This window comes from Lynx canadensis, chromosome A2, assembly GCF_007474595.2.
Source record: "Lynx canadensis isolate LIC74 chromosome A2, mLynCan4.pri.v2, whole genome shotgun sequence".
Lineage (NCBI taxonomy): Eukaryota > Metazoa > Chordata > Mammalia > Carnivora > Felidae > Lynx > Lynx canadensis.
The window spans coordinates 12,132,453-12,145,782 of NC_044304.2; the positions used below are offsets into that span (position 1 = coordinate 12,132,453).

The 13,330-nt window shown below is 52.6% G+C and overlaps 1 protein-coding gene across 9 annotated transcripts in view; it reads right to left on the reverse strand.

The window, feature by feature from the left end:
* The window catches only part of EPS15L1 (epidermal growth factor receptor pathway substrate 15 like 1), a 98,163-nt gene that overhangs the window by 48,138 nt on the left and 36,695 nt on the right, over window positions 1-13,330 (reverse strand). For all 9 annotated transcript variants that reach the window (XM_030303482.1, XM_030303447.1, XM_030303439.1 and 6 more), the window contains exons 8-11: window positions 13,218-13,277; window positions 8,889-9,122; window positions 3,921-4,078; window positions 467-623 (exon numbers count right to left, since the gene is read on the reverse strand). In XM_030303482.1, coding sequence (XP_030159342.1) covers window positions 467-623; window positions 3,921-4,078; window positions 8,889-9,122; window positions 13,218-13,277 — 609 coding nt within the window. The remainder of the gene's footprint in view (window positions 1-466; window positions 624-3,920; window positions 4,079-8,888; window positions 9,123-13,217; window positions 13,278-13,330) is intronic.

Below are 13,330 nucleotides of genomic sequence, written 5' to 3' on the forward strand. Positions count from 1 at the left end.
CCTCCCCCACTCGTGCTGTCTCCATCTCAAAAATAAACAAACATTAAAAAATTAAAAAAAAAAAATTGACAAGCTGAGGGTTGCCTGCCTCCCTTAGTCGATGTAGCCTGTGACTCTTGATCTTGGGGCTGTGAGTTCAAGCCCTGCACTGGATGTAGAGATTACTTAAAAATAAAACTTTAAAAAAAAAATTTTTTTTGACAAGCTGACCTCACCACCCAGCAGGTGCTAGTATGAGGGATACAATCTCCAATTCACTAGGGCAAGTAGCAAAAGTGCCAGAACCCAGCTGGAAGACTATCCCAGTGGCCCAGCCCCACCCCCAGCCCCTGGTGAAGGCCGGGCCATGAGAAGGCAGGCTACAACAGCAGGGCACTGGCCTGCTCACATGGGCCACTGCCGCCACCTGGTGGCAGGCTGCAGGAAGCCACAGGAGCATGACAGGGATGTGGCCAGGGGTACTCACCTGGATGGGAGTGCCTCTCTCCGAGGGCGGGACCATGTCCGGTGAGAGGACCTGAGGGGGGTCGATGCCTTTACTGACCTTCTGCTGAATGAAGTACATAGCTAATGCGAATTGGTCTTTACTTAACTTCCCCGTTTGCCTCGTATCAGCCAGGGCCCTGGGAGAAGGCGGGATGCTAATTAGACATGAGACAAGAATTCAGCCCCGCCTGGGAAGTACAAATCACAGAACCCCTCCATTTAAAAAACGAACAGTGACAACACAAACAGCGGGGCACAGCCGCGACTCCTTTTCTGTTGAACATCCCTCTCGAGGACCGCAGTCCCGCCACCGGCCACCCAGGCATCCGGCCCTACGGCTGGTTAAGGAGGGCCGTCAGCACAAGAAGGGGGGCCCCACCTGGCTGGAGAACCACCGAACCCCACCCCACAGTCCGAGGTGGTGGGCCTTTGGGAAGGCCTCATCAACAATTACCAGAAATGCAACCGGTTCTTTATGGCGTGTGTGCGGAAGACAGTGAGGGTCCGGCACGGAGCCGCTCTGGTGGAAGTGAAAGCTGGGCCCGAGCGTGCACCCTTGGATCTTCAGCAAGTTCCCTCAGCCCTGGGTTATCTGAGCAGCCTGAGCTGCTGGTTTTCAACGGGGATGACAGCAGCAGCATTTTGGGTCGTCGTCACGAGGAGCTAGGGCCTGGACGGCCACCCGCGGCCGTGCTGCACCGGACGGCCCCTCGCTGCTAAGGGGCCCTGCTCACGTGGCCTTTGGGCATCCTGGTAGACGGGCGGCACGTGGAGCTCCCGCGGAGCCGGGGTGGGGGAGAAGCTTCACAACCAGCCCGGTAATGGGGGAGCTGGCCGTTACGGGAAGGAAAGCCTCACGCAGTAGGACAAGGCCTCCGCATCTGCAAAACTGTCTCACCCTGGCCACTGCGCAGGCGGTCTCACTTCCCACTGCAGTCGTGACCTCGTGACACCTCTCTAACTCGTAGCCAAGGAGCTGGGCGTGGTGAGCAGACTCGGGCCCAAACACCGACGCACAGGGCCACGGGGAGCACGGAGACCCCACTGAATATCACTGACACGCGCTGGTTTACAAACGTCTTCATTTTTGTCGCAGTTTGAGGGCGAGGTGTGAGGATTCTGCCTGTAAGCGTCGGTCCTGCCGCCTCGCCTCGCCCACGGCTGCTCCTGGGCTGAGGCCTCTTCTCTCCAGCCCTCTCCTGCTCCCGGTCTCTGAGGGAGTGTGGGCTCTGAGGCCTGCAGGCGGGGTGCTCGGCCAGCCACCAGCCGGGGAGGCCTACACGCGCGTTCTGGCTCCGTCCTTCTTTCCTCCCTGCCGTCCCTCTGGGCGTGCTATCTGCGCTCCCCCTGGACCCCCGCAGACAAATCCGGACTGGCCTTTTACTCTCCCAGCGGTGATTCCAGAGCTTGCTCGTTCTGTCTTTCCCCTCTGCTCCTTATGCGTTCCCTCTTTTAATCCAAGCGTATTCGTGATTTCACCGTGTTGCTTCCACGTTGTGGCGTCACTGGCAGGTGGAGGGACTGTCCCTATACTACGATTGGGGCGCCGCATCGCTACCTCTGAATCACATGCACGTTCGCTTCAGGGTGATAAAGGGCACACGCATTTTATCGGTTTCTAAAAGGGGACACCAGATCTGAAGGGGCCGAGAATGACTGCCCCTGACCTGTCGGAAGCAGTCGGCCTCCACTAGCTGTTTTGGTGACTGACTCTGGGTGTCACACACTTGTGAAGGGAGAGCCTGTTCTCTCAGGTCGGGGCCTCCCGTCACAACGTGGACATCTATGAATTCTTGCCAAGGGCAGCTATTTCCACAAGCTACTGAGTAACGTGCTGTCACTGCTCTTCTACTAGGCGCTTATCCAAAGGATCCAGGAGTGCTGATTCATAGGGGCACTTGGACCCCAATGTTTATAGCAGCGCTCTCAACAATAGCCAAATCATGGAAAGAGCCCAAATGTCCGTCAACTGATGAATGGATAAAGAAGATGTGGTTTATATATACAATGGAATACTACTTGGCAACGAGAAAGAATGAAATCTGGCCATTTGCAGCAACGTGGATGGAACTGGAGGGTATTATGCTGAGTAAAATAAGTCAGTCAGAGAAAGACAGGCATTATCTGTTCTCACTCGTTAGTGGAATGGAGGATCATGGGGGAAGGGAAGGGGAAAAAATGGTTCGGTTTTAAACAGAGAAGGAGGCAAACCCATAAGAGATTCTTAAATACAGAGAACAAACTGAGGGTTGATGGGAGGGCGCGAGAGGGCGGAAAATGGGTGATGGGCATCGAGGAGGGCACTTGTTGGGATGAGCACTGGGTGTTGAATCATGGGAATCTACCCCCAAAATCAAGAGCACAGTATATACACTGTACATTAATTAACTCGACAATAAATTCTATTAAAAAAATAAAATAGGGCGCCTGGGTGGCTCAGTCGGTTAAGTGTCCGACTTCGGCTCAGGTCATGATCTCACAGTCCGTGAGTTCAAGCCCCGCGTCAGGCTCTGGGCTGAAAGCTCGGAGCCTGGAGCCTGTTTCGGATTCTGTGTCTCCCTCTCTCTGACCCTCCCCCGTTCATGCTCTGTCTCTCTCTGTCTCAAAAATAAATAAACGTTAAAAAAAAAATTAATTAAAAGAAAAAAATAAATAAAATAAAATAAAATAAAATAAAATAAAATAAAATAAAATAAAATGCCACTGCTCTTGCTTGGAGAGGATCACTTCTCCAGAATTATACAGAAATTCCCTCCCTGTGACTCCCAAGTGAAGCCCCCTAAGCCCTGAGGACAAAAGTTAGAAAGTGACTTTCACCACTGGCCAATTACAAAAGGAGCCATCCCAGCACTGGGAAGACTGCTCTGGTTCACCCTGAAGGAAAGTGAGGGTGGGGCAGTCCCCATGGCTGGGGACCGGAGTCCTGTTGACCACTCACCCCCCTGACGGCAGTGGAGTCGCTGACCTTCACAGGCCTCCTAGGGAAGGCGGCCACAGCCCCCGCTGCCCAGGGTGGCTTTGCTAGAGTCCCTGGAGACGTACCACACACTCGCCCCAGAGGGGCAGGGCCATGCGTCTGCACCCTGAATAGCTGTGGCAAAGGCGGGGCCTCCTGCTAGAACCAGCAAGAACTCGCCCCAGACACTCAAGCAAATCACCCCACAGCTTTCCAGAGGGACTAAACAGGCAGTGAGCTGACATGCCCAGGATACGGGGGAAGGGCCTTCACACTCGTACCTCACTCGGCACCCCCCTCAGCCTGCTGAGGATTAAGTGACAGGCAGAGGTGGAGGCCCTGACCCCCAAGCCCTGAAGGTCACCCGCCCTTCCTTCTGCACAAAGCTTGTTTCCTCAGGGCCCCTCGGAGCCACCCGTGGCCATCACCTCCACAAGGGAGGCCCAGAGGGAGCAGACGTCCAGCTACCCATCCTTACCATATGTGTGCTAGAAGGTTCTGGGTGAGGCCCGAGTGCATGAAGATCTCCTTCACCTCCTGGCCACTCACGTAGCCATCCAGGTCCAGGTCGGTCTTCAGGAATATCTCGTCAAATCGCATCTTGTCTGCAACCGGCACCACCCAGCTCACCGTTGGCTGAAAGGGGTTTCAAAACCATTAGCCTAGAGCTTCTAGACTATAAACCATAAACACACGCTATTAAAGGGCTTTCACATGCTCCTGATGGATGCTCTCTGTGCATTTGGGCAGCACCACGAAACGAGAGGGCAGACAGGAGCCCCACTCTCTAAACAGGGAAACTGAGGCAAAGAGCAGTGCACACCAACTCGGTCAGTCTCGCCTGGTGGCCAACGTGCACCTCTCCCACCCCATCGCACAGCCCCCTTCTCCTTGTATTCAGAGGGACGTAGAGACCCAGCAGGTCCAAAGGGACTTGAAGGGAAGCCAATGACCTCCTTCCGGGAGGGGACTTCAAGTGCGCCAGGCAAGACCCTCCTGACGGTCCACGCTAGAAGGACGGCCTCCTGAGAACCAACCAGCCCTTCCTGGCCCTCTCGTTTTCCGCCTGCAAACACTTCTCTGCAGCTGCCAGAAGTATTCTCAATGCCCACAGTTGAGGATTCTGTACTCCAACCTTTGTCCCCATGACATGGCGATCCCCCCGTGAGGTGTCCCACCTGGCACTGATGGGCAGTGAACACGTCTGCCCGTGTGAAAATGGCATCTGCTAGACAGGCAGGTGCTCAGGGCCCCCTAGCGCTGGCTGAGGAGCCCGGGCCCCCGACGAGCATGCCGTCCACCCGCAAAGCCCCACCGCCCCCAAGGGCCCTCACAGGCGGACAGAGCTGAGTATCTGAGAGCCCAGCGTAGCATCATGTCTGCAGTCATGGGGCTTGGCCACCCGCTGCACGCGCGACCCCTCACACCGCCTGCTCAAGTCTACGTGAGGAAGGCAAATGCCACTGAGGGTTCACCGGGGCCCGGGCACCTCCTAATCCAGAAGCACCAGGGCCCCTCCCACCGCTAATTCCAGACGCATCACCTCTGACCTTTGGTGTGCTCTCCGAACCAAGTTCCACAGTGCCTCTATCCGTTTTTCTAGAGATGTTCCTCCTTATCTGCTTTTTCTGAACAGGTCTCCCTCGTTATCCAAATCCAGTGGGATCCTGACCCAAGCACCGGGAATCCAGAAAGCAAGGGTGGGAAGCAAGGGACACCACATTACCCGTATCATTTCGGTTCCAGGATTTCGGATAGGGAGTAGAATGATTTAGCCTGCCACGGATTTATCAGAATCCATGGGCCAAATTCAAACAGCAAGGGCTCAGGCAGCAAGAGTTCAGAGACCTGCGTTTTACGCGTCCCATTATATGAATTTTGTAAGCCACCCCAGGGGAGGCATAAAGACGCACGTAAAGGATCTCTAGCGAAGAAGTTTGCTGCCTTCACATCCAGTGTCTGGAGCAAGCTAAACCTCAGATGCCAAGCAACCCAGAGAGGAAGTAACAGTGGGTCAGACAGGCTGAGCTGAGGGGGACAACGGTTTCTGTGCTCCGCAGGTCCCAACAGGTTACCACTCTGGGATGACAAAAGTCCTGACGTTCGGTGTGCAAACAAAATGGCTTGCTGCCTGATTTCTGAGATCTCAGAGCAGGTCGGTGGCCAGACTCCAATGCCCAGCCTTTTCCTCGGAGCTGGGTCTCCCAGAAGGGGCTGGTCTGGCAGCCACAGGCCCCAGTAAAGGGGAACAGACCCTGCTGGCTGGAAGTGCCTACACCCCGTAGCCGGCTGGGAGGACAAGACCTGGTGGCATTAGTCTGGAGGTGAGAGAAGCAGAGGAGGGGACAGCATGGTGACTGCGGGTCCCCAGAACTGCTCGATCTCATGTCTGTGATTCCACCAGCGCCCTCATCCTTAGGGAAGGGGACATACGTCTTCTTCCCTCCCCCACCCTGACAGAGGCCCCTGGTAAAACAGGTCTAGTGGTAATCAGCAGCACGCTCCCAGGATCCGGGGAGAGTCACCAGATCACCATGGATCTGGGTTACAAGGCTAGTCAGTCTGCACCTGTCAGCAACTTTGGCCCCACCTGCTTCCTTGTCAGTAAAACCTATTACCACTAACCTAACCTACGGTAATTAATAAGAACTCTTGGCAAGAATTTTGCAGACACAAGGCGCTAGGTTGTCTTAGAAAACAATAGCTCACGCGGGTCCAAGTTACCAGCCTCGGCCCTTGCTTTAACTCCACCCCCATCCTTCTTCCTGTTTCTACAGGTTCCCACTTGAGAGCCCTGGCATATGCTAGTCCTCCGACGGCTTTTTGTCATTCAGGGATCAGCTCAGGTCACCTCATCAGTGACCGTCCAGTTGACCCCACCTACAGGAGCACCTCAGTGCTTCCAGGCTGGGCCCTGTTCTGCTTCTCATAGCTATCTGACCGTCCTTAGTTTATGGTTATGCTTATCGTCTATCTCCCCAAGGAGGGCAGAGGCTAGTCCCACGGTCACTGCGCATGTCCACAAAGTGCTGGGCATGGCTGGTGGTTTGCTGAGCTGAAGGTGCCCACACTGGACCATCTGGATGCTGGGCTTGTTGACCGACAGCCATGTGAGACTCACCAACCAGAGGGGAAGCCCCGTCACCTGTGCCTCTCCACACGGCCGTGGCAGTGACGGGGAACGTATGAAGCCCCCCCAACCCCCAACCGACCAAACCACCTCGGCCCTCCCTGATGGGACCCTTACTCTTCGGTGCAGCAAGCTCCTGGAAAATGAGCCACCAACCGCACCCGCCCAACCACCACCAGGCAGAATGCTTAATTTTAGAATGATGTCACGTGCAAGAGGAATCACTGTCTGATCGTCTATTTCTGTAGCGTTCAGTGCCTGACAATTTGGGGTTTTCTTTATTGTAATTTAAGTGCCTGTCATTAAGCTTTTGATTGCCGAGGCACCCATTTCAAAACCATCCATCTCATATAAACACACTGCCAGCCACACAACTGGAAGCGCCAGGCCAGCCCATGACGGTCCCCACTAAAAAGCTCTGGGTGACCTAGACAACTGGCCGCCTGAGTGACCCTGCTTTTCCCTTCCCCTGCTTTCATTCCCACTCTTATGTTTTAAATTCACCAATGAAGAGCGAGCCTGAGAAACCCTAGGCCCCCACCCTCGACCCCGAGAGAGGCAGAGTCCCGTGCCCAAGCTCTCTCTCTACCCACGACCTTGCTGTGGTGGCCCTGGGGGTGACACGCACTCTGCAGGACCTGTGAGCAATGAATCGTCTTTCTTCAAATTTTCCGGATGGTTGTTGCGAAATGTAGGTGCACTCTGCAATCCTACCAAGAACCACAAAGACACCTCCTCCAGGCCAGAAGCGTCCGTGGGGGCTCGCCCCAAATCACGGGGGCCCGAGTGAGCGCCACAGGCGCTCCTGGCCGACAGCGCCACTGACTGACAGGCCGAGACCAACACAACACATTTCTACTTTTATCGTTCGTATCTGAACTTGCGTGGCGGCGCTAGCTGGCCCTCTTCCTGTCACCTTCACTGCTCCGCCTTCGAAGCCGCAAGTGAGGCAGAGAGCAAGGCATGACTCAGGATGTACTCACGGCCACGTTCTTCCATGTTTTAGATCATCTCAAAGGTGCCTCTTTATAAAAGAGCCTTCGATGGTGTGCTGCATTTGCCAGAACAAGATGTGTCTTTCTCACACACGAGATGCTGCCCGCTGGGACTCAGAGCCCCCATGCTGTCCTCCTGACGAGACAGATGCCTCCGCCGCTGGCTGGTTGTTCAACAGGCTCACTGAGCATCCAAGCACCTGAGACTGTTCCGACACTGAGATTCTAACCAAGGACTAACTGTTCTCATGAAGCTAAGGTGGGGTGGGGGTGGGGTGGGGTGGGGAGGAGACCGAGGATACACAATTAACTACACATCAAGCCAGGTGTGGGAAATCTACAACGCAGCGTGGACAGAGCCCGGGGCACGCTGGCTGTGGTCACGCCAGGGCCCCCCCGATAAGGTGCCCCGTGAGCAGAAGCCTCAGGAAGCAAAGGGCTGGGGTGTGATCTGGGAACACACCGCCCAGCAGAGGAGCTACCTGAGGCAAGGGGGACAGAGACACGAGGAGAGAGCCCAGAGGTGGGAGCCAGCTGAGGGTGTCTGAGGAAGGGCGGTATTTGTGTGCAAATGAATGAGAAACTTAATTCTGCATCCCCGTTGCAACGGACTGAATGTTTGGGCCCCAACCCCTCCCCAGAACTCATGTGTTAAAACCCTACCCCCAATGAGAAGGTATTATGAGGTAGAGCCTTTGAACGATGATTAGATCATGACGGTGGAGCCCCATGAATGAGATCACGGCCTTTATAAAAAGGACCCTAGAGAGCTCCCTCGCCCTTTCCACCATGTGAAGACACAGCAAGAAAATTCCATCCGTGAACCCGGAGCTGGACTTTCATCAGACACCGAATCTGCCGGTGCCTGGATCTTGGGACTTCCCAGCCTCCAGATTTTCTGTGAGAAGTAGATATCTGTCATGGTCACCTATCCTATGGGACTCCATTACACTCAAACAGACTAACGTACCAATCAAAAACATTGTTTTAAAAAACGTAATCCCAAGGCCGCCTGGGTGGCTCAGTAGTTTGAGTGTCTGGCTCTTGATTTCAGCTCAGGTCATGATCTCAGGGTTGTGGGATCTCGGTGCTGAGCATGGAGCCTGCTTAAGATTCTCTTTCTCTCCCTCTGCCCCTCTCCCTGCCTCGTGCACACTCTCTCCAAAATAAAAAAAAAAAATTAAAAACTAAAAAAGGTATGACAGTTAAAAACATAATCACAAATGTTACCTTTTGGGGGTCGCAAGTTACTTGCTCGCAAGGTACATCTTGCTGGGACTCTATACGTGCAAATGGCTACCCTGAGAAGCAGACACTGTACCTGTGTTTGTTTGAGACTGTGCTTGGGGGACAAGCTTCCCGTGCTGTTCAGGCTGCTGACACTGCCGTGGGAAGGGGTGGAGCGGAGGCTGTCTTTCGGCGGGGGGCTGGCGGGCAGGACAGGCACAGCTCCTGGGAACACGGTCTTCTTTCTCTTGGAAGGTGGGATGAGGGAGGGGGGCAGGACAGAGGGCACAGGCTCCTTCTCGAGGGCTCGGTACACCAAGTGCATCGCCTGTGAATGCAAGAGAATTACGTTCAGGTGGCCAGGCGCAGGCCTGCTCTTTCCAGGGCTGCAGTGATGTGACATGGGCTGCTCTTTTTGAGGTCACTTCCAAGCTGAACAGAGTGAAAAATAAACCTTTTCTGATGAGGTATCTTGCAATGCATAATTTTTCCAAGAGGTGTGTAATCACACAAGACCCACATGAGCACAAGAGGAGTTCAATCATGTCAGACTCCACACATGTCCCTTCACCACACAGGAGGGCCACCAGCTCCAGGGCTGAGGACTCCCACAGTACTGGAATTTGGAAGTCTAAAGACGCACTGCGATGTGTATACGCCTGTTTCAGGCGGGCAGAGAAAAGAAACTTTCTCTAAAACAAAGATTTAATCCTGTTTTAAAGTGTAATAAAACGAAACCAAAATCACAGCCCTTCTCCCTTAAAAAGATCCCTTGTTATTTGCAATACAGACCAGATCACTAACATAGGTAAAATTTATCGTCACTTAAAAACACTACAAAGGGGCACCTGGGTGGCAGTCAGTTAAGCGTTCAATTCTTGGTATGGGCTCAGGTCATGATCTCAGGGTCGTGGGACAGAACCCCTGTTTAAGACTATCTCTCTCTCCCCCCCCCCCCAAATCCCCCCCTCCGATTCTTCTCCACTCACACACATTATCTAAAATAAAATTTTTAAAATTTCAAAAGAAATTTTTAAAAAGTGCTACAAAATGTTAAACCCAGCTAGTGATGAAAAAAACCCCAAATGACACAATTATAAGACCCATTTATAGAATAACATAAATCCTGGCTGAAATGATGGGAAATAACAAAAACAAAACAAAAATGGAAACCCAGGGCTCCTGAGGCCGTGAGGGGAGGGGCACGCGTGCGGGCTCACTCTGGGCCAATTATCCCATTCCTGGGCATCACCCCAAGAGCAGTTAAATGATACAAATACCTCAAGTCAGTGTGGCCAGAAGAAATATAAAAAATAAGTAATAAGGGACTGGGGAAGGGGAAGCTAGTGTTCGCTGGGGACAGAGTTTCAGGTGTGCAGGATGAAGGGTTCCCGAGATGGGTGCTGGTGACGGCTGCATAGCTGTGTAAAATTATTAACGGCACTGAATCACACACTTAAAAATGGTTACGATGGTAAATTTCACATTATATACGTTTTACAATTAAAAAAATAAGAATAATGCACTGCCAGTAAAAAGAACAGGATGATGGAGACACACAGAAAATGCTCAAAGTGAAAAAGGCAAAGCAGAGATGACGGGGGAGGTGGGGAAAGACCCAACCAGTGTTGGTGAGGGTAAGGGGTCAGAGGGCGCTGCTGGAGAAACTTCTAACCTCCCTGGGAAACAGCTGCAATTGAATCTAAGTTTAAAATCCTCAGGGCTCCTGGGTGGCTCAGTCGGTGAAGCGGCCGACTTCAGCTCAGGTCACGATCTCGCGGTCCGTGACTTGGAGCCCCACGTCGGGCTTTGGGCTGATGGCTCAGAGCCTGGAGCCTGCTTCCGGGTCTGTGTCTCCCTCTCTCTCTGCCCCTCCCCCGTTCATGCTCTGTCCCTCTCTGTCTCAAAAATTAATAAACGTTTAAAAAAAAAAATTAAAAAAAAAAAATAAAATCCTCAAAGGCTTTACACACATATTACAGTAAGGAAATAATAAACCTCAATTCGTGTGTATGTGGTAAATCACATTTTAAGGAGGTTTATGATTTCTAGAATGGAAGATGAATCTTAGGGATACTAGGGAATTCCCAGGTAAGTCACAGTTGGGTTTTGTTTTTGGTTTTTTTTTTGGCTTAGTTGAACTTAACTGCTATTTATTAAAACACCATCCTTAACTACAAGAGGCGACTTTATTCTACTTTGAGATTTAAGGGAACAAGGTGAGTGAATAAATTCCCTGAATGGGAGAGAAAGGTCAAAGGTGTGAGGTGGAGGGAAGGGAGGAAGAAGAGGAGGGACAGAAAGACACAGGCCCGGGGTGAGGAGGGCTGGCATGTGAGGATGTCAGTCCGGTTGCTGGGGCAGCTGAAGAGCAGGGTGGGAAGGTGCAGGGGCGTGGAGGGAGAGCACCCGCCTGGGAAGGCAGTCTACAGGGCACAAGAGCCCTAATCAACATAGAGACAAGCCACTGCCACTAACAGGAGAAGGGGTGGAGTGCCGGGGCTCTCGCATAGGCATAAGCAGACCCAAACGCAGATGGCGGTGTCTTGGGGCACCTGCTGGGCGCACGTATACCTACTTCCCAGCTCTGTCTACTGAGAGGGCCTGAAAGCAGTTGGCACCCCGGGGGCCCTGAGCACCCCAGAGCCTACATGGTAGTTTCTAACACCATTCTCCACTACATGGAACCGGGGCTCCCTGGAGAACTCGGGCTGAGGCAGGAAACACACAGGAGGAGCGAGGAGCATCCCACCGTGCCAAGAGGAAGCAAGTGCTCAGAGAATAATGGGATGTGACCAAAGGAGCCAGCTGGGAGCAACTCCAAATGGGCAAAAGAAATCATGCCACTAAAAGACTACAAACATGGCGGGGGCGCCCGGGGGGCTCAGTCAGTTAAGCGTCTGACTTTGGCTCAGGTCATGATCTCAACAGTTCGGGGGTTCGAGCCCCACGTCGGGTTCTGTGCTGACAGCTCAGAGCCTGGAGCCTGCGTCAGATTCTGTGTCTCCCTCTCTCCCTCTCTCTCTCTGCCCCTCCCCTGACTGTTTCTCTCTGCCTCTCAACAATAAATAAATGTTTAAAAAAAAAAAAAGATTGCAAACATGGAACAAAGGGCGCAGCCATGAGTCCACTCGGACACAAATTCCTCACAGTAGAAGGCTCACTGGGAAATGCGCAGGAAGTGCCAGAATCACAAACTCATCTGGCAACCACCACAGTCCTCACTGAATCCTGTGAGACTCCTGGGAGGCCTTGAGAACTAGCGGGTGAGAGTGGAGGAGACTGGGGCATCCAGTCTCCATGTGTCTCCCACGACAGACTGAGCACAGAGGAGGAGAAAACCCTGCAGGGAGAAACCCCGGCCTCCGCTCTGACTGCAATCCAGGTTCATACCATGTCAACAACAAGGGAGAAGACATCCCGGGTCCTGTCAGTGGCACGTACCCCAAGGAAAAGAAGCCATCCCCATGGTGGGGTCCTGCCCCACGTATAAGCACGACCTGGACCATCATGAGGAAACAGCAGATATCCCTGAGCTGAGGGACACTCTACAAACTGCTGGCCTACGCTCTTCAAAATGCCCATATGCCCACGAGACACAGAGACAGACGGAGATGCCTCCACATCAGAGGGCATGAAAGAGACAGAGCTACAGAACATAACACAGGAGGCTAGAATTTCTTTGCTGCAAAGGACGTTTCAGGAACAACTGGCAATGTCCGAACATCCTTAGATAATAGGTTAATGATGTAACAATACAGAAGACAGGACACGTAATAAATACCATAGTAACTTAGACAATGCCAGTGTTAATTTCCTGGGTTTGAATTGGACACTGGTTACATAAGAGAATTCACTGGTTTTAGGAAATCCACCCTGAAGTATTCTGGGATGAAAAGGTATGGTGCGTGCAGCTTCCTCCAAAATGGTTCAAACGAAATTTTTATGTGTGTATACATATGCACATACGGCAAGAGTTAGGAGGAGGATAAAGCAAAGTGGTAAAATAATAACACTGGGGAATGTGACTGGAGGCTATTGAAAAGAATTCTCTGTATCACTGCCACTTTTCTTTAAATCCAAAGCACATCAAAATAACTACTTTCTAAAAATCACAGAAGAAGTGGTGCCTGGGTGGCTCAATCGGTTAAGCATCTGACTCTTGATCTCGGCTCAGTCATGATCTCATGGTTCGTGGGTTTGAGCCCCACAACGGGCTCTGAGCTGGCAGCATGGAGTCTGCTTGGGATCCTCTCTCTCCTTCTCTCTCTGCCCCTCCCCAACCCTCAAAAATAAACAAACTTTAAACAAACAAACAAATAAATAAATCAGAGGGGAAAAAAAAAACGAATCCAGAAACCCCACATGAGCTGTGTTTCCTTCCTCAGCAGAGTAGGAAAAGAGAGTCACAGCAGGGGCCTACCACAGCAAACTCATCTCTGTCCAGGTGCCCATCCTTGTCGATGTCACTGAGGTCCCAGACCTGCAAGGGAAAGAGAGCAAGGCTTACTAGGGAGGGGGGGGGGGGGGGGGCAC